Below are 24,008 nucleotides of genomic sequence, written 5' to 3'. Positions count from 1 at the left end.
AGGACCTGCAACACGTGTTAAGAATAGAAATTCAATTCGCAATCAATATGGTTTAAGTATAAGATCTGATGAGAGTAGGCTGATCTATAAAGTAGTGTGTATTTGCAATGCAACTGATTTATGATATACACTATTGTCTAACTTGATTGAATCGAATCTATGAAAGCAAAGGAAATAAAAAAAAAAAAAAAAAAAAAAAATTATCCCATTATTTTCCAATACCGAGAAAATCACCAGCCTACTGGCAAGTATTTCGATACTGGCTTGAAAAACGGATTCGGATATTGTTTTATGGAAAGTTGCTATTTTACAATTTTTTAAATAATTTTATAAAAAGGAACGTTTCTTCTTGATGCAAAGTTGTGAATCATTGTCCGGGAGTTGCTTTACTTGGTCCAATTTGGTTGTATCGACTCTTCACCGTGTTTTTAACCATTTTATTAGATTTAAGGTTTCCAAAACATTTTGCCTCCATCATCACTGAAGAGACATTTGTTGTCTTAATTTGGATATGGTGCAGTTAAATTTGTACCATAAATATTATTACTTTCACTGGGTTCATTCCTCTGCTGGTTGACTGTTAGTCCCCAAGGGTATCATCAGCCTTGTAAACCAGTACTTGGGTTTGTTTTATTGAAATGTTTTGTTCAAATATTTTATTAATCTTTTTAAATTAAGGAATATGTCTCTCCTATGCATAGCTCTGATACTCTGGGGTTAGCTTTACTTGTGGCCTTTTTTGGTTTCTCTGATCTGTTTTTATAGAACCCATATTTTTTTGAATTTGCCTTGAAGTACTGTATCTTTATTAATATTTTTATATCATTAAGGTAATATTATGTTTTGGGTTATCAAGTAGCACGACCTCGGCATCACTGTGTGTTAATATGCTGATTCATGAACTCATTTATAATATGTTTTAAATCATTAGAAAACACTATGCTATTCAAAGTCAGTTTGGACTACACATTTTAAATGTAATAGCAAATAGTACTGTACGACCTACATTATCAAAACTTCCTTGTATGATAGAAAATCAGGTAGCGAAATGCGATCTTACATTTTAAAAATAAAAAAAAAAAAAAAATCGTTCAAAATCAGTTAATCAAAATATCAAGCTTCAATGATCATAAAGCTTATCTATTTAAAGGTTTGACATATAGTACAATTTACATTATATCAAAATGGGAAAGCCCCATCTTCCTTGTAGTATCTATTTAAACTAATTTTAACAATGGAAGAAACGGCTATTTGCCAAAAAATCAAAATAATTTTGTCTAATATATAAATAAAAGTGTCATGTTTTATTCAATTTTTAACTAAATATAAAAATAAACGGTCTACTGATTGTTTGAAGGATTGAAGGGCCTCCTAGTTATTGTCGGATTGGGAAAACAATTAAGAAATAAAGATTAGGGGTAAATGTCAAAAAGACAAGTAACATAAATCTTTCATCAAACATCATACAGGTGTTTATACAATTTGTCGAGCTCTAAATCGTCCAGAGTAAAATAAGATTTGTAATTAAATTAAACATAAACTGTCTAAGATCTGTCATCAACACTGAATTCTCAAAATAACAAAACTACTAATACATCTGACGACGTTCCTGACTTGAGACAGGCACATGAAAATGCGTCGGGGATAAACTTATTGATTGAACATCCAAACGTTCCCCTTAAAATTTCGATTAGTGAACTAACTAAATTGATATAAAAGCATACAATTAAAATCAATGAAAGAAAACCATTAGACTCTAATATAACGAGATGATGATTGTAAAAAACGAAATATTCAACAATAAAAACTGTATCAACAAAATTATACTGTACCAAAGAATTTTCTCAGTTGAAAGCCCAAAATACTTACATGTAACCTGCTGAATTAGAATCATGCCACCCTATACTAAAAAAAATGTTTACCTCTGCGATACCGAAATATTACATAATATATTGTTTGGCAATCTTTTTTCGACTTGATAATTACTTTCTTTGTATTGCCTCCCATTTGGGTAGTTGAAACATCCACATTTTGAGTCGTTTTCACATCCATTATCTTGTTCGTAAAACATATTTCATGAAACTTACAAAAAAAAGATTAGCTATTACCAAAAAACCGTTAATCAACTAGACAAAAAACTTACGATTATATATGACATACACTTGACTGTAAATTAACATATCGTTCTTCTTTGTTAATCTGGGTAGTACCCATCTTCTACATGTGTCAACATTAAATGCAGATTTTTATTCCCATTTAATTAAAAACTACGTACTAGCAAATATAAATGTTTAAAAAACAAATGTGTTAAAGGATTGCATAAACTACAGTTATTATTTTTTATTTGATTTACTAATAGAATTTCTAAAATATCCATATTTTTGAAATAACCCAGGTCATTACGATTTTCAACAAAGAGTCCTGCATTTGATAAAAAATAAACCAAAATATGATTATAACATTTCTTTCTTTTGCACCAAGATTTGCAGTCAAAAGAATAAAAGAGGGACGAAAGATACCAGAAGGACAGTCAAACTCATAGATCGAAAACAAACTGACAACGCCATGGCCAAAAAAAAAAAAAGAAAGAAAAACAGACAAATAAAAGTACAGATGACACAACAAAGAAAACTTAAGACTAAGCAACACGAACCCCACCAAAAAAAATAAAAGTCGTTGATGACTTTCTTTATAAGTATGAAAATAAGACCATGTGGTATATTGGCCAAATTAAATTTCATAAAGTATAACACTTAAACCTCAAGCAAGAGCAACACGAACACCCTTTGAAAACAAAACTAGGGGTTAAATCAGGTACTTCGAAGAAGTACGTTAATGTAAAATTTAACGAAGAACATAAACTTAAATAAATGAAATGAAGATTTTTTTTATGTCAATATGGAATCAATATAGAATCAATATCGACAATTACACATATAAACAAGTAGAAACAAAATTCTCTTTATGGACAACCGTATTAGACAAACATTTGGAACATACATCGTCGAGATCGAATCGATATCTGCGATATCGACACATTAAACAGTTTAACCAGAGGAAACGTACCATGAATAAACTTTGACCACATCGAATCGATGTCGACGAATGGTTTTGCGTTTGCTGCAACATATATAGAACAAGGTGCATATTGATGTCGATACGATATCGAAACTGTATGTGTCTTGGACATACCTTAATGGTAATGAAACGGATCAAATGAATTGAAAGATTGAATACAGTGTTTCATAAAACAGAGCTTTTTGTACAATAATGAGAATCTTAAATACAAATTCCTTGCTTTAGGTCATGAAAAATATTACTTTGTGATGAAGTACGGCATTAACTCTAACCGCTATTACATCGAGGATGATATCTTAGAATTATTTGAAATTTCTGATCGACAACAAATTTGTTAAAATTATTGATTTGATATTTCAACAGACTGTGCAATTGGGAATTTTTGTGCACTCCTACTAGCCGACTGATTTTGTTTACTAATATGACGCAGAATTCTGAAAACAGGATATTTCTATCGATGTTGGCTATTCTTTTTTTTGAAACAAAGTTCGAAAAGTTCTTTCAATCATTTATAAATTTATAATTGGTAAAGTGTAAAGTGTAGAGAAGTAATTTTTTTTCATGTTTCTAGAGGAAGGAGCCACAGATTATATGTACTCTAACATATCTTTTGAATTGTTTAGTATCATCATCTTATTCAAACCGTCACCATAGAAGGAAATTTCATAACAACTATCAAGATCAGTGTTAATGGCTGCTGATAAACATAATGTAAATAGTTTTCGTCAGTGTCAATGGAGTACGTATTGACTTTCGAAGCAAATTGTCAATACTTAATTCTGTTACCAATCATTTGATGAAATGTGATTTACATACAAAAACTAAGTTTTTTGGCTTTATTTACATAGACAACAATTTATTTGTCATGGAGGTAAGACAGATCCTTAGCAATATTTGGGTCTTTTAAAATACATGTAGGATGAGTGTTTATAGATTAATTTAGATTTTTTATTCTAATTTGTATCAACGATCTGACAGCCTTAATCACTTTGGAAAGAATATCCATAAGCTTTCATATTTAATAGTATATTAGGTCATTTAGGTAGAACATTTAACAAAGAAGTGTTGTTGGTAAAGTTCAGATCAACTGTAAAAACGTGTCCAGCCAAATAATATATGAATGAGGAAATAGCCGGAAGTTTCAATTCGAAGTCGTCAATTTTGAGATCCTGCAACACGTGTTAAGAATAGAAATTCAATTCGCAATCAATATGATTTAAGAATAAGATATGATGGTAGTAGACTGATCTATAAAGTAGTGTGTATTTGCAATGCAACTGATTTATGATATACACTATTGTCTAACTTGATTGAATCGAGTCTATGAAAGCAAAGGAAATAAAAAAAAAAAAAAAAAAAATTATCCAATACTTTTCCAATACCGAGAAAATCACCAGCCTACTGGCAAGTATTTCGATACTGGCTTGAAAATACCGATTCGGATATTGTTTTATGGAAAGTTGCTATTTTACAATTTTTAAATAATTTTATATGAAGGAACATTTCTTCCTGATTCAAAGTTGTGAATCATTGTCCGGGAGTTTCTTTACCTTTTGTCCATTTTGGTTTTATCGACTCTTCACCGTGTTTTTAACCATTTCATTAGATTTAAGGTTTCCGAAACATTTTGCCTCCATCACCACTGAAGAGACATTCGTTGTCTTAATTTGAAAATGGTGCAGTTAAATTTGTACCATAAATATTATTACTTTCACTGGGTCGATACTTCTGCTGGTTGACTATTAGTCCCCATTGGTATCATCAGCCTTGTAAACCAGGACTTGGGTTTGTTCTATTGAAATGTTTTGTTCAAATATTTTATTAATCTTTTTAAATTAAGGAATATGTCTCTCCAGTGCATAGCTCTGACAATCTGGGGTTAACTTTACTTGTGGCTTTTTTTTTGGTTTCTCTGATCTGTTTCTATGGAACTCCTATTTTTTTAATTTGCCTTGAAGTACTGTATCTTTATTAATATTTTTATAACATAAAGGAAACATTATTTTTTGGGTTATCAAGTAGCACGACCTCGGCATCACTGTGTGTTAATATGCTGATTCATGAACTCATTTATAATATGTTTTAAATCATTAGAAAACACTATGCTATTCAAAGTCAGTTTGGATTACACATTTTAAATGTAATAGCAAATAGTACTGTACGACCTACATTATCGAAACTTCCTTGTTCGATACAAAATCAGGTAGTGAAATGCGATCTTACATTTTAAAAATAAAAAAAAAATTTCGTTCAAAATCAGTTAATCATAATATTAATCTTCAATTACCCTAAAGCTTATCTATTTAAAGGTTTGACATATAATGCAATTTACATTATATCAAAATGGGAAAACCCCATCTTCCTTGTAGTATCTATTTAAACTAATTTTAACAATGGAAGAAACGGCTTTTCGCCAAAAAATCAAAATAATTTTGTCTGATATATAAATATAAGTGTCATGTTCTATTCAATTTTGAACTAAATAGAAAAATAAACGGTCTACTGATTGTTTGAAGGATTGAAGGGCCTCCTAATTATTGTCGGATTGGGAAAAAAATTAAGAAATAAAGATTAGGGGTAAATGTCAAAAAGACAAGTAACATAAATCTTTCATCAAACATCATACAGGTGTTTATACAATTTGTCGAGCTCTAAATCGTCCAGAGTAAAATAAGATTTGTAATTAAATTAAACATAAACTGTCTAAGATCTGTCATCAACACTGAATTCTCAAAATAACAAAACTACTAACACACCTGACGACGTACCTGACTTGAGACAGGCACATGAAAATGCGTCGGGGATAAACTTATTGATTGAACATCCAAACGTTCCCCTTAAAATTTCGATTAGTGAACTAACTAAATTGATATAAAAGCATACAATTCAAATCAATGAAAGAAAACCATTAGACTCTAATATAACGAGATGACGATTGTAAAAAACGAAATATTCAACAATATAAACTGTATCAACAATATTATACTGTACCAAAGAATTTTCTCAGTTGAAAGCCTAAAATACTTACATGTAACCTGCTGAATTAAAATCATGTCACCCTATACTAAAAAGAATGTTTACCTCTGCGATGCCAAAAGATTACATAATATATTGTTTGGCAATCTTTTTTCGACTTGATAATTACTTTCTTTGTATTGCCTCCCATTTTGGGTAGCTGAAACATCCGCATTTTGAGTCGTTTTCATATCCTTTACCTTGTTCATAAAACGTATTTCATGAAATTTTAATAAAAGATACCAAATAACCGTTAATCAACAAGACAAAAAACTTAAGAAAATATTTGACATTCACTTGACTGTAAATTAACATATCGTTCTTCCTTGTTAATCTGGGTAGTACCCATCTTCTATATGTGTCAACATTAAATGCAGATTTTTATTCCCATTTAATTAAAAACTACGTACTAGCAAATATAAATGTTTAAAAAACAAATGTGTTAAAGGATTGCATAAACTACAGTTGTTATTTTTCATTTGATTTACTAATAGAATTTCTAAAATATCCATATTTTTGAAATAACTCAGGTCATTACGATTTTCAACAAAGAGTCCTGCATTTGTTGAAAAATAAACCAAAATATGATAATAACATTTCTTTCTTTTGCACCAAGATTTGCAGTCAAAAGAATATAAGTCGTTGATGACTTTCTTTATAAGTATGAAAATAAGACCATGTGGTATATTGGTTGTTGATTTTAGACGAAACTGATGTTTTGGTCCATTTTTTATAAAATGTTTAATGTTGCAGCGCACGATTTGAAATACACGTATGATACCGACTTCCATAAGAGCTACGAGTATTTGTGTAACCACATTCACCCGGTACGTTAGAGAGTAAAAGTTTCTTCAATGGGCATTAAGTACGCTTAACAAGAACAGAAACAAAAAAATATCTTCATCTGTCATTGCTTGATGGATTTCAACCCTAGCTTAAGCTCTATTAAAGTAGGTAGAATTATTTTGAATTGAGCATCCAACATGTCCAACTGCGCAACTATGTACACAGCAATCCAAGATATTTGTATGGTTTAATAGACTGTATAATTTTATACTAAAATGTTTGATTCTAAGGTAATGTTCTAAATTGAATATACAAGAAATCTAGATGTAATCACATATTAAATTATATATCATTTTACTAGGGAAACAATTATGAAATGAAAATTACTCAAAATCAAACATATCAACATCAAAACAACCAAAATAGATAGACAATTTTTTTTTATTTCTAGAAAAAGGTTGATCTACAAATATATAATACAATTATGATGTCTATTTGTTTCAGGGGTCTCGGTGGCCGAGTGGTCTATGTAGTCAAGAGAAAAATAGTCGAACTACTGTATCACTAGCCTGCCAACACTGATGTTGTGAGTTCGAATCCAGCACTTGGCAGGTGCGCTCGACTCCAATCTTAATTGATTAGGATTGTCAGTTTTCCTACCGAAGGTCGATGGTTCTCACCGGGCACTCCGGCTTCCTCCACCAATAAAAGCTGACCGTTACGAAATAACACAATAGTGCTGAAAGTGGCATTAAACACAAATCAATCAATTAATGAATCAATCTATTTGTCTCAATTATAAATGATTTCCCATTATATACGCTATATGAATAAAATGCATGGAATTCTTTTTTTCTTACAAAATAAGGATGAACTATGTTTTATATGGAACTAAGAATGTAAATATATACATAACGTTCTCTTTCAGCAAAATTTAAATTTATATGTAGTCTACATAAAAAGAAAAACATATCAGCCTTTGCAAAAATCTCAATTAATAAAATTGCATAATTCAAAAAGAAAATGATTAACATTTAGGCATTCAACTAAACAATAAAAGATATTAAACAAAAACATGTTCTGTAATCCTTTCTGATATTAGACATAACGTATCATGTTTGAATAAAAATCCAGATGTGAGTTTCTTATTGGTTGAGTAAAACGACAGTTATGTTTTTCCTTCAAACAAAAGACATATGACGTAAGGTACCCTTAGAGGCTAAAATGATAAGAAAAATCAGATACACTATTGGTTAAAACAGTATGTTTCGTTGATGCAGGAAGTAGAGTTGTAGAATATAAATACGTCGATCAAAAGCATTATAATTAGGGTCTCAAAACATATTTTAATATTGCAGACCATGGCTCTATCGATGTGTTACATAAAGGTGAGTCAATAATAATAAAAATTCAAATAGTCTTTGTTTCGAAAGAAAGTTGTTGAAATACATGTTTGCTTGTAAATACTGTTATAAACACTACAAAAATATCACCCTAAAAAAAAAAAAAAAAAAAAAAAAAAAAAATAAGCCAACGATGCAGCACAAAATGTATTGATTGATGATATGTGCCTTTAAATCAGACTGAGAATAATTCCTAGCCTGACAGATGGAAGAGATTGCAATAGTAGGCATAGCCTGCAGATTTCCTGGCGCAGATGACATAGATGAATTCTGGAAAGTCCTTAAAAACGGAGAAGATCATGTACAAGACATTCCAAAGGAAAGATGGGATATCCAACATATTGAAATTCCAGACGTGGATGATGAATGGAAGGATCATGCTTCTAAAAGTGGCTTAATAAAAGAGTAAGAAACATTGGAAATCATTTTTTAAGCTAGTTCAGAAAATTTATCTTTCAATATTTTTAACCATAATGGTTAACAGCTTTCTCATAATGCATTTTAAGTTGTAACTTTTAGAATAAAATCAATAGAATTAAAACAAAACAAAAGATACTAGAAGATTGCAGAAAACTTATATGGCTTTGAATATATGAGGTTTGAATATTTACGTCCAAAAAACTGAAAAATGAGTAACAATGGTGAATATAACTTTACTGAAACCAGAAACCAGAAAAAGCATACAACCAACGATACTTTAAATTTGCTTATGGGCTTTGTAATTCCTGTATCTGAACAAGGTTTTCAGTTATGTTGAATGATATGACAATAATTAACTTGGACAAATATGACGCTGTAGGTTTTATAGTTTTGGGCCTCCCAGCTTTTACACAGAAACGAGTCAGGTAAAGCTTATTACACTAGGTTTCATCTGTCAACTATCATTATATGGTCCAGCATTTAAACTATTTAGGATATGCTATTTGATTGAAAATGTTAAGCTTATAAATTTGTTTAATTGTTTAAGTGATAAGGTTATACAAAATGAAAACAACACTTTATAATTTTGTTGCGTCCGTAGCGCTTTCTGTTTTGTTTTGAATGTTTTTAACCACTCGTCATATATATGTGGCTTCCTAAATATTCCTGAACATGTGTCATAAAAATTTAAATCGGTTTTAATTTTAAATGGTTGGTACAGGTTCTTGTAGGGATTTCAATCAGTAGGAGTACAATTCCAAATTAGGCCATGATCAATTCTTACATTTTTGCGTAATTGGAACAAAACATTGTGATTCAAATAACTGTATTTTAAAACCATTGGTACAGGTATGAAATTGTACCGAAAGTAAGATTGTATCTTACATGATATCAAGACATTATTCCAGGTCCAAAATTTATGTCAACATTATAACATGGCACGTCTGTATATGATGTAAACATCAATATGAATTCAGGAATGGACTAGTAATTTAGAATAACACATTGTACAATAATCGAAAATTGTTCATGACAGTACATACTCAAGTACGAATAAAAATTAATATTTGATTGATTGTTCTTATTTTGTATGTATAGTTTAATTTATAACCATTTAAACACTTTTATGTATACATTATAGTCAATATGATTAAAACACGAATAACATTTATCTTTCATGAATTAACTCTTCTGATAAAACACCTGTAGGTTATATCACCTTATGGAATTTACAATCTTTTCTTTGGCTATGAATGATCCAAGTAGTGGTTTCTCTAGAAATATTTTCAAACACATAATAGTAGATACGTATGCTAGCGACCGTTTGTTTTACTGGAAGATATCAAGAACAATGATATATGAAACACGTTTGGATAAATTTTCGTCTTCAAAAGTTTTGCAAAACTTACATTTACGTATAAATCCCTAAGTCAAAATATCTGCTTGTAAATCATTTAACGTATATATGTTGACTCTGCATTTGTTTATTCTTCAGATATTCTTATCAGGTTTATAAAATGTTGTTTTTCCCAATTTGTTCTTCTTTTTCTGTTCTAAAAACGTTAAATTAAAAATTTATAAATTCTTAATCATTTAAGTGTTTTTTGATATTGCATTATATGAACTAAATGAGAATTTAATCCGTAAAAGCAGTCTAAACGGAACCCTATTTCAATTTATTTTATAATGTAGACAATTTATCATTCACAAGTAACACTCTTAAGTAAATAGAGAATGAGATCAAACTTTTAAGAAGTGTTTAAGGTGTACAAATTATATTCCGATGCGGTGGTTTGGGACAGCAGTATTTTAAAGAAAAATAAGTTACAAATGCAAAACAAATATTGAGGAATTTCAAATGAAAATACCTAACTCTAAGAATTGCACCGGTTCCAAGGAAAAGATTATATCTTAAATTGAAAATGGAGTAGACACTTCGATCTGATGCTTAATACTAATTGTAAATAAAATCTTAAAATTGTATTTTTTTGGTCAGTTGTAATATTTACTCTATGTTAAAGACACATAAAACTTTTTCAAATATGCTTCTTACCTCTATTTTACAGTAAAAAGGTTGTTTGATATTAGCATATGTCTTTGTATTCATGTCCCTACTTTTATTAGTTATGACAAATGGGACAACAAGTTTTTTGGAATCAGTGATTCTGAAGCAGGATGGATGGACCCGCAGCAGTGTCTTGCCCTTGAAGTTGCTTATTCAGCTTTAGAAGACGGAGGTTTCACTAGAGAACAAATAAAGGGAACAACCACTGGCGTTTATATAGGTTACAATTTATTATATTTCAATCCGATAAAAATTAGAAAATATAATTTTATTCAATCTAAAGTTGTTTTACCTTAAAATAGAGTAATTTTGTGTCTTTTATGTTTTTACATCACATTTTGACATGCATACAATTTCATGAAGATGAAAATTGATGACACGTATCAAAATACTTTACGTAAGAAGTAACATTAAGTCGTTAATGTTAACCAACAGTACATATCAACAAATTAAAATTCGAGATATCGATACATAAAATGCATTATACGTATGACTGTTTTTATGAATAGGAGGTCTTAGTATAAAATTAAATCTTATAAAATTGATGCGATTGAACACTGTTGAGTGTTTTGATGATGTATACGCATGATACATTGATACTTATAATGATTTTTACACATGTTATTTTTATGTTGCTGGATTCGAAAAAAATATTCATTAAATTGATAAAGAATAAGAGAAATAACTTACCAGACAGACTTAAATATGCGTTTTCCATTTTTGATAAGCACGACCGAGCTTCTAATCGTAATGAACTATTAAATGCGTAGGTAAGTAAACACATAATAGTAAAAATCATTCGCACTGTCTAAAATACACTTTTAATGGTATGCAAATTATTAAGTCCGAGAATCTGCTGTTCACTTAAAATAAACGAACGTTACGTAAATAAAATTGGAGCTAAAACTAAAAAAACAGTTTCATAATGTAAACCTCTCAAACAACTTTGAAAGTTTTTGTGTTTTAAACTCATTCCTAACACCACTGTTTTAAAGTACGTCACTCGAGTAGGTAACGAATAGAAATAAATTTACCGCAAAATTACATGTAAGGTAACATTCTATAACACGATATGATTATAATGTGAAGGTTATAGTCCCCCCAAAAAATAGTCTTCTGCAGGATTGTGATAACATTGAATACATCTTAAGCGGAAGAAGAAACATATAATGTTTTTTTTTATTTTATTCTTCTGAAACCAATACATTCAATCTCCCTGTTGGACTTAAGAAAAAAACATGACTCAAAGGGACTCCTCTGACATAGCTTTTCCCGGATGTTCTTATTGCAAAAGTCTAATAATAACCATGAAAATATAAATCTTTCGTATGAAGACAAGCGTTTACTCCATTTTGAGTCTCTATGAATATAGCATTGTAAGAAATCAATAAACTTTTCCGCAAGGGTGTTCACGAGTCAGTCCCATCCGGCTAGTCTGGTAAGGAATCGTCCAATCGTAGTGCTGGAGAATTCCATACGTTATTTATATCTCTCATGAACTAAATAAATGCAGTAAAATCCCTTTAAGAGGCCAAAATAATATAAGAAATGGTCAGTTGTTCCCCTGATCCAGCCGAACCGGTTTGTATCGGATGTATGCCCATATGAAATATAAGCATTTTTGTGAAGATAATTCTATTATCACCATTTTAATCCTCAAAATTGCAATAGGGTCTCTTCTGAAATGTTTTTTTTTTAAATTGCGAAGGGTGTAAACCTGCAGAAATAAATTTGGAGTTAGTAATCACTTCATATCGGTGTAAGCATTTTAAAATAGAGCAACATTTATTTATTTTTTTATTTTCCCGTGTTTTCCTGATGAAAAGACTTATTATTTTTACGGATAATATTGAGATACAGTCTGAGGTTTAAGTTTTCTAGTAATCAATAACTTCGTCAAACCTTCATATTTATTATTTTTGAACAGTTGTAAAAACAAATTCATACTAGGCTTAATATTAAGATATCCAGACGTATATTTCGCTTAAAAAGACTTATTCATTCATGAGGAATCTTAAAACATTTTTTTTCTTTCAGGGTGTATGAATAGAGATATATCATTAGGGCTTAACGATGCACCGCACGAATTCAACAATTTTCTTGTAACTGGGACACAAACTAGCATCATTTCAAATCGTCTGTCCTATTTCTTCGACATTAGGGGTCCTTCAATGACAGTGGACACAGCATGTTCTTCTGCATTAGTAGCCATTCATCTCGGGTGTCAAGCTATAAGATCAGGTATATGCTTACATTGCATTTAATCTTTGATAAAAAAAAAAAATACAATTTATCAATAAAATTTGATATGAAATATAAACAAACATCCCAATATTCGGCTGTTTTGTTATCTGAGCAATTGTAAAATGAATTGATTAAAAACACACACAAAGGTTTGAACATTTTTAGTATACAGTGCAGACAAAATATTCAGGGATATATCTGGAACAAGATGCTAATTGAGCATAGTTCTAAGAAGATATGTTTATTTAAACTTTCTTATACATGATTAAGCAATTATTTGAATGAGAAAGAAAGTCTTGTAACGATTTTAAGGTCATAATAACATATTTAAAAAGGGAATTAAGAGTCAAGTTTATATCAACTAAATAATAAATTTGTGTAATAATTTGATTTTTTTTTTAATTTTTCTTGTGTCTTGTAAACATTTTAGGAGATTGTCCAATGGCAATTTGTGGTGTCGTTAACAGTGTAATAACACCAATAAATTATATGGCATTAAGTAAAGCAAGAATGACTTCCAAAACGGGAAAAAGTCATACATTTTCAAAAGATGCAGATGGATATGCACGAGGTGAAGGATGCGGAATAGTAGTATTGAAATCCTTTAAACAGGTAAACAATTTGAATAAGTTACAGCATATTGTTACACATAATGTTACAACACGTACATTCTAGATTTTTATAAAAAAATTAAGATAATAGCTTTAGGAGACAACGTATCAAGTGTCCAAATTTGAATCATTTATTTTCTTCAATGTAATCCTTGTAACATTTCAACACACTTTCAGTTTTTTACAGATCAATAGGTTTGCATTGTTGTTGGGGTATTTAATTTCTGTTTGAACGAAATATATATATAATATTTTACTATCTACTTACCTGATTTTTGTGTTTTTTTTATGAATTTAAGAATTTGTACACGACCTGATTTAACATTTTATTAATATATATATGTATTTATGTTTTTATAAATAAATGTATGGGAATCATTCGTTAATCGGATGTACAAATAAGCCATAGATTATTTGACAACACAATGCTAAATATGCATCAATCAAATAAAATATGATTAATTTCCTACTTTAGAAAATGTACATGTTGTTGAAGTCGTTTTATGATATTTTTTTCCGTGTCTGTCCACAGTGCCATCCAGAATTTCTGATAAAAGAATATAATAAGAACCTATATTGTAACTTAAGCATCTGATAACATCATCAAACATATGCATTTATTAATCGGCGTCTTTGTCAGTTTACTATCAACTAGATAACGGAACTTTAAACGACTGCCATACAGGTGGGATGTTTAGCTACCTTTGACACAATGTTTAAACCACAATTCCCTTAATGTTGAATACTAAAAATTGTGTGGCAGCAAATCAACCATCTTATTGATGGTATATTTTTGAAAAATCAAGACTGAAAAAAATGCTTAAAATTATTTTATTTATCAATCACATGTGTCCCTTGTAATCTTTTCATTTCTACGAAACTATACACTTTCGACTGATGTTATGTATTTTCAAAAATTGAAGTTTCCTCAACAGTACCTTATACCAAGGAATAATCGTAGACGTTATCGTAGTTGTTTGTATTGCACTTAAGCTTTGCGTACTTGACTTAAACCAACTAAATTTTACCAAGGGAATATTTAGTATTGATTGATTTAGTAAGATGTGTTCTACAAACCACTTAGATAAGAAAGACGGAGTTTCCTTTACTTAAATGTTTACTGTAGACAAGTTTAGTATTTTTTGGTTTTTGAGGCAAATTAGAAAAGAGTCTACAAATTTCGACACTGTGACTGGCAATTTGTATGATATAAGAACGAGATTCATTTGATTGCGCTTTAATTATTACCTTTTACCTCTAATTCGATCATAAGTTTTAACCTTCGAAAATGGTGCTGTACGATGTTGTCTGTCATTATGTTTTTTTGTTGCTTAGATTGATTAGATCGACAACTCGTGAACGTTTTGTCATTTAGGTGCGAGTTTTTTCGCAGCGATTGGGACAAAAGTTCATAGTGTGTACCCTATCAAAAATTCTACTGGACTATAACCATTTACAAGCGTCTTTGTTCGATCTTAAGCAAAGTAATGTATTCATTGTCCGCCTTTTTACGGATATTTTAACTGTTTGGACGCTGCGTTCTACTACTCCATTCAACGAAAGTGAACTCTCCATTTAGATTTCAGTGCGGTTTCAAACTGTTTTTCTGTCTACACTTCTTTGCAATTAACATAGGTTATTGTATATGTCATCTTTCAGCACTCGTTCCTCATGTTTTGTTCACATGTACTCTCTTGTCTCGGTCACGAATTCATTCGACTCGAGTTGTATACTAGTGATCTAGATAAATATCATTTAAAATTTAACCTCGGTACGTACTCGATTGTATAATCTAACCTCGAAAGGCGCGTCTGAAGATTTGTTTTCGTGTAGAATGTTCTGTAATGATACCTTTACTGATATGTAACAGTACAATCGGCTTGTGGTCAGTTAAGAGAATGTAATTTTTACCTATCAAATTATTGCTGAATTTTTCAAACGCCCAGGTCGAAGCCACTGTTCCCATTTTATTTGTGCGTAGCGCTGCTCTGTATCTGACATAGAGCGCGAAACATACGCAACAAGCTACAATATTTCTCAATGTATTTGCCTAATGACTGGGCCTGATCCAAACGATGACGCGTCAGCTGACACTATAGTGACCTTTTTATGGATCCTTATGTCCAAGTGTTCGGACGAAGCTAGTTTTATCTCTGTTAACACAGTTTCTTGTGCTATTACCCAATGCCAAGCTTTAAGTGTCTTAAGAAGCTCACAAGCTCACAAGCGCTTTGTCACCTTGTATGAATATTTGTTAAGTTAGTTTACCATTAGTTCACCATTCCCCCCAAAAAGCCTTACTCCTTATATGTCAGTTGGCTTTTCCGTCCCGGGAATAGCTTTTACTTTGTCTGTATTTACCCTACCTCCTGGCGCCTCTATAATTTGAACCATGAATTTTACTGACGGTTTTTAAAATACATAGAGGGACGGTACTCATGGCGATGTTGATAAAACGAACAGATTCGCATCTAGAACTAGCTGAATACTGTATGTTCATTTCGTTTTTCCTGGATCTTTCAATATCTTAGGATACTTACCATGAAAGAAACTATTCGCTCTGCTACTCGCGTTGACAGACGAAACATCAATATTATCAATAATGTATCTAGTGAAATAACTGGCCTACCTAGTAGTTGTTTATTTAATCCGTTAACGACATTTATATCACGAACACTAAATGTGTCCTATATTTCAAGCATGCACTGACATTTTCCTACAACATATAAGTTTGTGATACATGGACCACTCAGTTTTATGGAAGTTTCCATCATTTGTCAATTGTTTTCAGAAATCCTCCCGACTCTGAATGAACGCTGAGTAATTCAACTGTTTTTCGGTCTTGCAACATTTGGCACAGTGTCCGATATTTAAATACTTGTATAATTTTGCTCCTCTAGGTAGGCATTTTCTCTGGAGTGATATTCCGCATCTTAGGCAAGCCTTTTGTTGTTGTAATTGGAAAGGTGTTCTCTGTTTCTTATTACAAATTTAAATCAACGGAATTTTGGTTTTACAGGTTAACATGAGTGTTCGAGTAGTCATTCATCGTTATAGTCTGCTGTTTTTCTACGTCTCTAATTGGAGAGCCGTATCAGTTACTTTCTTAAGAGTAAGATCCGGATCAAGCTGTATTTTGTAAGACAGATTATAATCCTTAATATCGATAACGATCTCACTACATGTCTTAAATCGTTGTATCTACAATATTCAGTTAATGTGTATAAAGATGAAACAGAATTAAATTCTCATTCACATTCGTCTGGCTTCCCTTAGTAGAATCGAAATGTGCTCGTTCGAAAATTACACTCCTTTTAACATAAAGTACTTTTCAAATTTCTCCTTCACTTTTGTAAAATTCTTTATATTGTCCTCCGACAAATCAAATGATGCAAAAATATCATCTTCTTCTGGATCCATCGTGTAGATTAAAGAATAAATAACATTGACGGTACCAATTTTTCTAACCTGTGTAGTTCCTGGTTTTCCTTCAGCCCAAAGCTTATCTTAATCGAGACAACATTTAGAGCTTTTAATTCATGTTTCTGGTCTGAAAATGCCAATATTTTCTAAAGCTACAGCTTGAAATGTTGCCATAATTTCTGTCAATAAATTTGTATTGCACTACGACTGGATTTATCTCAGAATTGTCCGGTGGAATAACTATAATATTTGAAACCGCTGCTACAATTAGATAGGTGAGGCAAATATATATTCCATACATATATATATATATATATATATATTGAATATATACTGACTTTATGTTTATATATATATATATATATATATATATATATATATACAAGTCTAAATTGAAAACAACGTTCAAACCTATGATTGCGTTGGATAAAAACCGCCATTTTTTTTACGTGTGCATGCAAAACAAATTTCTTGTTAGAGGGGTCTAAATACAGCACAAACAACATTTTCCAAAAGACCAAAAAAGTGAAAAAGTCTATTTTAACAAAACGCATTTGACTAACAGGTCGAACAACAAATGTTCTTAAATCCTGCTGACTGCCATTGGCGATTGCCAAATAAACGGATCACAAGGTGTAATAAATGGATCTTAACTTTAAATTTAATACCAAACAGAAAACAATAAACTTGCGGCGAAGATGGTATACCGCAAACAAAGGTGCACATATTTTTTGTACACCATATCCGGATTTCGACAATTAATGTCTCTTCAGTGATGTTAGGAATCAAAACGGTTATTGGAAGGCCACATAATTTACCTCAATTTGGGATAGACTCTTGAATTTTGAGGAGTCAAAATAGGATGAACGGATCATATAAACCCGAAGGCAAATATAATACAAGCCCAAACGAAAAAATATAAACAAGTCTAAATTGAAGACAACGTGTGCATGCAAAACAAATTTCTTGTTAGAGGGGTCTAAATACAGCACAAACAACATTTTCCAAAAGACCAAAAAAGTGAAAAAGTATATTCTAACAAAACGCATTTGACTTACAGGTCGAACAACAAATGTTCTTAAATCCTGCTGACTGCCATTGGCGATTGCCAAATAAACGGATCACAAGTTGTATATATATATATCACAAGTTGTATATATATATATATATATATATATATATATATATATATATATATATAAACATAAATTCAGTTAAATGTTTTATTCTTATCTAAACTACATACATGTTTACAACAGAGTGTAAAGCCCAAAAAGTGGTTATTTCATCGTACAATTAGAATATAAGCGATAGATACAATTAGAATACATAAAGCCTTAAATCACCCGATGTCCGGATAAGTTATTATCATTTTATCTATGTTATCAAGAGACAACCATCAAATAAACCACTGATAGAACAATCTGATTTGACAAATGAAATCTTAGAAATACCGACACGACCTACGTCCGATTTCTGGTTAGACATCTGCATTAATGTATATCATGGTTAAACTTATAATGTTAGTTATTAACCTCAACCTTCTTATCTTGAATTGGTGAAAAAGACAGGTATTTAAACCAAAACGTAAAAAAACATGAATTTCCAGTTATGCAATTTATGCGAAAATATTTATACTAACGATGACAATAATACAAGTACAAAAGAAACTATTAGTTACCGAATTTGAAGGGAATCGATAACCAAAAATTCTGAACAGTTTTGTCAAATACGGCAACCTATATCTGGTGGTAGAAAAATCTTAGCATTTGAACTACTTCAACTTTTGATAAACAGTAAACATATGAACACCATACCCGTGAATCAACGGCATGTCATACATCCATTCTTATGTCTCCATTTATATATAACAAACGCTTAATGGTATGTACTGACTAGCTTAATTCACGTTTACTCAATATTTACTCTTTACTTCATATAGAGAACACATTCTGTTTTTTTATTTTTTTTTAACCAGCATTGACATGATAGAGTTCAGCATCGACAAAAATAACTATTTACAGCTTGGAATGCGCTAAAACGTTTTATATGTCTGGACTGTTCAATATAGTTTTTTGTTACTTGTATTAAATCAAGTAATCTTTTTATATTCATATGTTATACCTTTATGAGTAAATCTTTTGAGTGCAATTTCTGGTTTTTGAGAATAATTTGTGCCGATGCCAAAATACATCCATTAACTGCCTGCTCGAACAGTTATACACTTTTTTTTCAAGGCGAAGCAAGATGGTGACAAGATATGGGGAGTTGTTATGTCGGGATGTAATCAAGATGGAAAAGAAAATGTGCCAATCACAGCTCCATCAGGAAATCAACAGAAATATTTGTTGCAAAAAATATATTCTAATTACAATATTTCTCCATCAGACATTCAGTACATTGAGACACATGGTAAATACTTTGTACAGTGCACAAGTATGTATGCACAGTATATTATAATAACCAAATCGATATCAGACTAAATTTGAAACGGTGGATGCAAAACAAAAAACCTGTCCATAACTGAAAAACTTTGAATGAACGTTTGATATTATGACCTATATTCGAAAAGAATATTGATAAGAACATGCTAACATCTGTTATTTAGATTAAAACGCATTTGATCACGTTTTATATAATGCTGTATGAATCAGATACAATTTTTAATTCAATTTGTAATTTTAGAAATGTGATTTCTTAATTATCATTTTTCAACGTTTAACGGTAATAATCGGCGTTTTTGTTTCTTCAAATTATTTTTCAAGATCTAATTTCAGGAACAGGAACTCCTATTGGGGATCCAACCGAGACCAATGCCTTAGCAGATTTTTTTTGCGCCTTATATGCCAAAAGATAGAAAAATTCCAATCGGTTCCGTGAAGACAAATATTGGTCATTTAGAATCATCTGCTGGAACAGCAGGTTTGATCAAAGTTCTGCTTATGATGAAAAATCATCAAATTGTTCCATCACTTCACTACTCACCGGATAATGGTAATCCTAAAATTAATTTTGATGAAATTCCACTAGAGGTTTCTACAAGTTTGAGGACATGGGAGGCACATAAAAATGAAACAAAATTGTCATGCGTAAATTCTTTCGGGTTCGGAGGAACAAACAGTCATGCGATAGTAAAGCAGCTCCCCATGACAAAACGTGCTGTCGACCAAACCAAAAAAGCGTCTCAGATACATTTCATTGTAGCTTTTTCTTCAGTATCAAAGGATGCCTTGATGAATACAATTAAACATTTTGTTGAGAAAATTAAGTCGGAAAGCTACGAAATAGAAGATTTATCTTATACATCCCTTCTGAAAAGAAGTCATTACAGTAACAGACATGCAGTAGTCGCAAACAGTTTAAATGACCTGACTGAACAGTTAATCTCCTTTAGTATCACAGAAGATGAAAACACACTAAAGACAAAGTCAGCTCAAATAGTCTTTCTTTTTTGCGGCGTTGGCACAGTTTGGGTAGGAATGTGTCAAGGTTTTCTTTCTTCTAATAAGGTTTTCAAACAAACGGTTATGGAAATAGACAAAGAACTTAAGAAGTACACAAAAGTGAGTATACTTGAAACATTGCAAAATCAGTCAAAAGACTTTTTAAAAGACCCCTTTCTCGGACCGTTGGCAATATTTGCATGTCAAGTTGGACTTTTCAGTTTGTGGAGTGATATTGGAGTTTCTCCTGATCTGATCATAGGACAATCAGTGGGTGAAGTGGCTGCTGCATATGCAGCTGGATGCCTTACTCTACCAGAATCTGTTCAAGTATCATATCACAGATCTTTCCTTTCATCAAAAGCTGCAGGTGGTAAAATGATTGTTGTGGGTCACTGCAACACTGAACAAATGGAAAAGATATGCAAAAGTTATGAAAACAAATTAGGCATTGCTGTTTATAGTAGTCATGAAACGTGTGTAGTATCTGGAGACGCAGATGCAATAAATCATTTAAAAGAAACAATTTTATCAAAGGACGAGTTTCGGTCAGTTTTATCGAAAGAATTAGACGTTACATGTGCCTACCATAGTTACCATATGACTGGAGCTAGTAAACAGCTTGAACTTGAACTCAAAAATTTGAAAGGCAGAGATCCAAAGATTCCAATTATATCTACACTTTCAGGTAAACATGTCAATGGACCTGAAATGGGAACAGCAGAATATTGGTCTTCAAACCTACTTAAACCTGTTTTACTTAGAGAAGCTGTTGCTGCAGCCATACACCCTAACAAAAATAATATTTTTGTTGAGATAGGACCAAAGCCAGTTCTACGTGCACATCTGAAGAAAATAACAAATGATGAAGCGATGACTACATGTATAACATCTTGTAATAATCCAGACGAACATAGGACGTTTACAAAAGCAATTGCTGAACTATATATGCATAATGTTCCTGTAAAACTGGATAAATTAATCAAAAATATAACATCTGTAACAGATATACCTAGATACAAATTTAACAGATCTGGTAAATTGTTGATGTCAAATGCTGTAAGAGCTACCCTTCAGCTTAAAACTACAAAGAGTGATACACATCCCTTTGTGTCTAGGAAACCCTTATCAGATGGTTTCAAAGTCACAATTTCTGAAGAGAAGACACCATATGTGTATGAACATGTTCTTGATAAACAACACATTGCACCTGGAGCGATTCATGCTGAAATTGGACTTTCTGTGTCGAAGATATACAGTAACCATCCACTATCTAAAACGTCTATCAGTTTGCACTTTATAAAACCTCTTGGTCTAGGACAAAACCAAGGAGTTGAATTGGACATTAGTGTATCTAAAGAATTTGGCTCTTTCGAAGTCAGAAAGAAGAAAGATATTATTTGTAAAGGACATTACTCAGAAACGAAACGTGACGACCTAGTTCAAGTTAATGTTTCAGAAATCAAGAAATCATGCCCGATATATGTGAGTCAACAAGAATTTTATGACACTTTACGAGACTTGGGATTCGAATACGGATACTCTTTGACAGTCATTGGAAATTCTTGGAGATCGGACACAGAATATATTGCAGAAATGAATGTGCCAGATGCAGTAGCGAAGGAAATGCATGACTTGCATCTACATCCATGCATATTAGACGGGGTATTGCAAACATTGTCAATTTCATGGATTTCAACTCTTGCGCAGTATGAGGGACTAGCAGCCGAAATGTCTCGCCCAATTCCTATACGTTTAGGAGCTATAACTGTGAGGACATCTCCAAGGAAGAAAATGTATGTATTTGGAAGAATGATGCAGTCTACTATCCAACAAGCCTTTCTCAATTTACTTCTACTGACTGAAAGTGGCGAAGTTGTAGCAGCAATTGAAAACTATGAGGTGAAAAATGTTGCACCCGGGTTTTCATATACCTCTTTGTCAGAAAAAACCTATGGAACCAGATGGTTACCTGTTGAAATGGAAAAACTAAAAAGTCAAAGAGACGACTTTCAGAATACTATGTCCATTTGTCTAACTTCTTCGTCGTATGATTGTTTGAAGTCATTATCTAAGGATCACAGTAATGTTATGACATTCTTAGATGTTACCTCTGACACAGTTTTTGATTCAGACAGGATGTTACAGAAAATACAGATGACGATAGCAAACAACAACATGAAATGGTGCGATATTTCAGAAATAGTATACTTTCCAGGATTTAGACATTTTTCGAAAGAGTTGCACTCAGATGAAATTTATCACTGTATAAAAGTTTCATGCTTGATCTTACTAAAACTGCTCCAGATGTTTTTGTCAGAAGCAATTGATATTCCGATTTATGTCATAACAGAGAAAGCACAACCAAATATTGTGGACGATCACATATATAATGTAACTGGTTCTGAACTTTGGGGTATGTGCAGGTGTCTTGTACGCGAAAGGACGTACTCTAGCGTGAGACTTGTCGATGTCACTGATGTTTCAAACGTACACCTTTTGCCGTTGATTATAGAAAATGCACAAAAGGAAGAGATGTTTTGCTATACTCCAGAATTCAAGTGTTGTAATGATCTTATATACATAAATCAAGTTATAAGATTAACTGATGATTCCCAGGGACATCGCATGAATCCGTACAACAAGAGCCAACACCTTGAGTTGAGATCTACAAGTTTCACAAAAATGGAGAACTTGTTTTTTATTGAAAATGTCAAACAAATGTTGTATGATCACACTAGACAGACTAAGATAGATGTTGAATTAGCAGCTGTAGTCCATAAAACGTTTCCTGTTACAACAACGATGGCAATAGATGACCAGGATCCATGGAAATCTTCTCGAGAAGATGGTCATCCAGTTTTAGCTACAGAATTCTATGGTAGATTGACAGAAGAAAGCAGCAGTAATGAACGTTCTGCGAGCTGTTTGAATAAATCCCGAATTTACCCCAGCAGATCGGAAAATACTGGAAGAGTCTTTGTAAGCTGTTTCCCCAGCACTGTAACGAACATAGTTTTTGTCCCTAAGACATGTCTTATACCAGTTGATGAATTCAAAGGACATTACAGACCTGGATTAATGCATGAATGCATTTTGTACCTTGCTATTTTGGAAGAAATTAAAGCAAAAAGTCCGATTGGGATTATATATGGCAAAAATATGGGCCTTGACATAAATCTACTGAAATCAATTTTAAATGCAGTTAAACGCAAAGTTGTATTTCTTTTGGATGATGTTGACTTTATAGAAAAATGCAAAATGGAGGGCCAATGTCAATTAGTTCTTCTCTTGGATAACTCAAATAGTCTTGTCAGAATGTCCACAAAACTTTGCGTTCTTGCTTCCAAAATCATTGCACCATCGCAATTCATAAATAAGTCTAGAGAACGAATACTTCGCCAGAGACTGCCAAATACTGAAATTTATATCATAAACTATGATGAAATCATGAGTGAACGCCGACTAGAAATGCAAGTTAAAACATTGCGATCATTGCTTGCTAAAGTGGATTGTATAA

At 31.7% G+C, this 24,008-nt stretch overlaps 2 protein-coding genes across 4 annotated transcripts in view; one reads left to right on the top strand and one right to left on the bottom strand.

The window, feature by feature from the left end:
- Positions 1–24,008, bottom strand: part of LOC127709903 (patched domain-containing protein 3-like) — a 232,152-nt gene that overhangs the window by 28,974 nt on the left and 179,170 nt on the right. Inside the window, exon 1 of one of the 3 annotated variants that reach the window (XM_052215597.1) lies at positions 11,458–11,754. The exons of the other annotated variants lie outside the window; for them this stretch is intronic. The gene's annotated coding sequence lies outside the window, so the exon portion shown is untranslated. Of the gene's footprint in view, positions 1–11,457; positions 11,755–24,008 lie in introns of those variants that run through there. 3 annotated transcript variants of the gene reach the window in all.
- Positions 8,193–24,008, top strand: part of LOC127708262 (oleandomycin polyketide synthase, modules 5 and 6-like) — a 207,880-nt gene continuing 192,064 nt past the window's right edge. Inside the window, exons 1-4 of the mRNA XM_052213099.1 lie at positions 8,193–8,267; positions 8,462–8,687; positions 10,827–10,987; positions 12,805–13,008. Coding sequence (XP_052069059.1) covers positions 8,488–8,687; positions 10,827–10,987; positions 12,805–13,008 — 565 coding nt within the window. The 5' untranslated portion in view covers positions 8,193–8,267; positions 8,462–8,487. The remainder of the gene's footprint in view (positions 8,268–8,461; positions 8,688–10,826; positions 10,988–12,804; positions 13,009–24,008) is intronic.

The sequence above is a fragment of the Mytilus californianus genome, unplaced genomic scaffold (genome assembly GCF_021869535.1).
Source record: "Mytilus californianus isolate M0D057914Y unplaced genomic scaffold, xbMytCali1.0.p SCAF_7, whole genome shotgun sequence".
In the NCBI taxonomy this organism is placed as follows: domain Eukaryota; kingdom Metazoa; phylum Mollusca; class Bivalvia; order Mytilida; family Mytilidae; genus Mytilus; species Mytilus californianus.
Note: the sequence above shows the minus strand (reverse complement) of the source record. Positions and strands in the feature narration are given on the sequence as shown.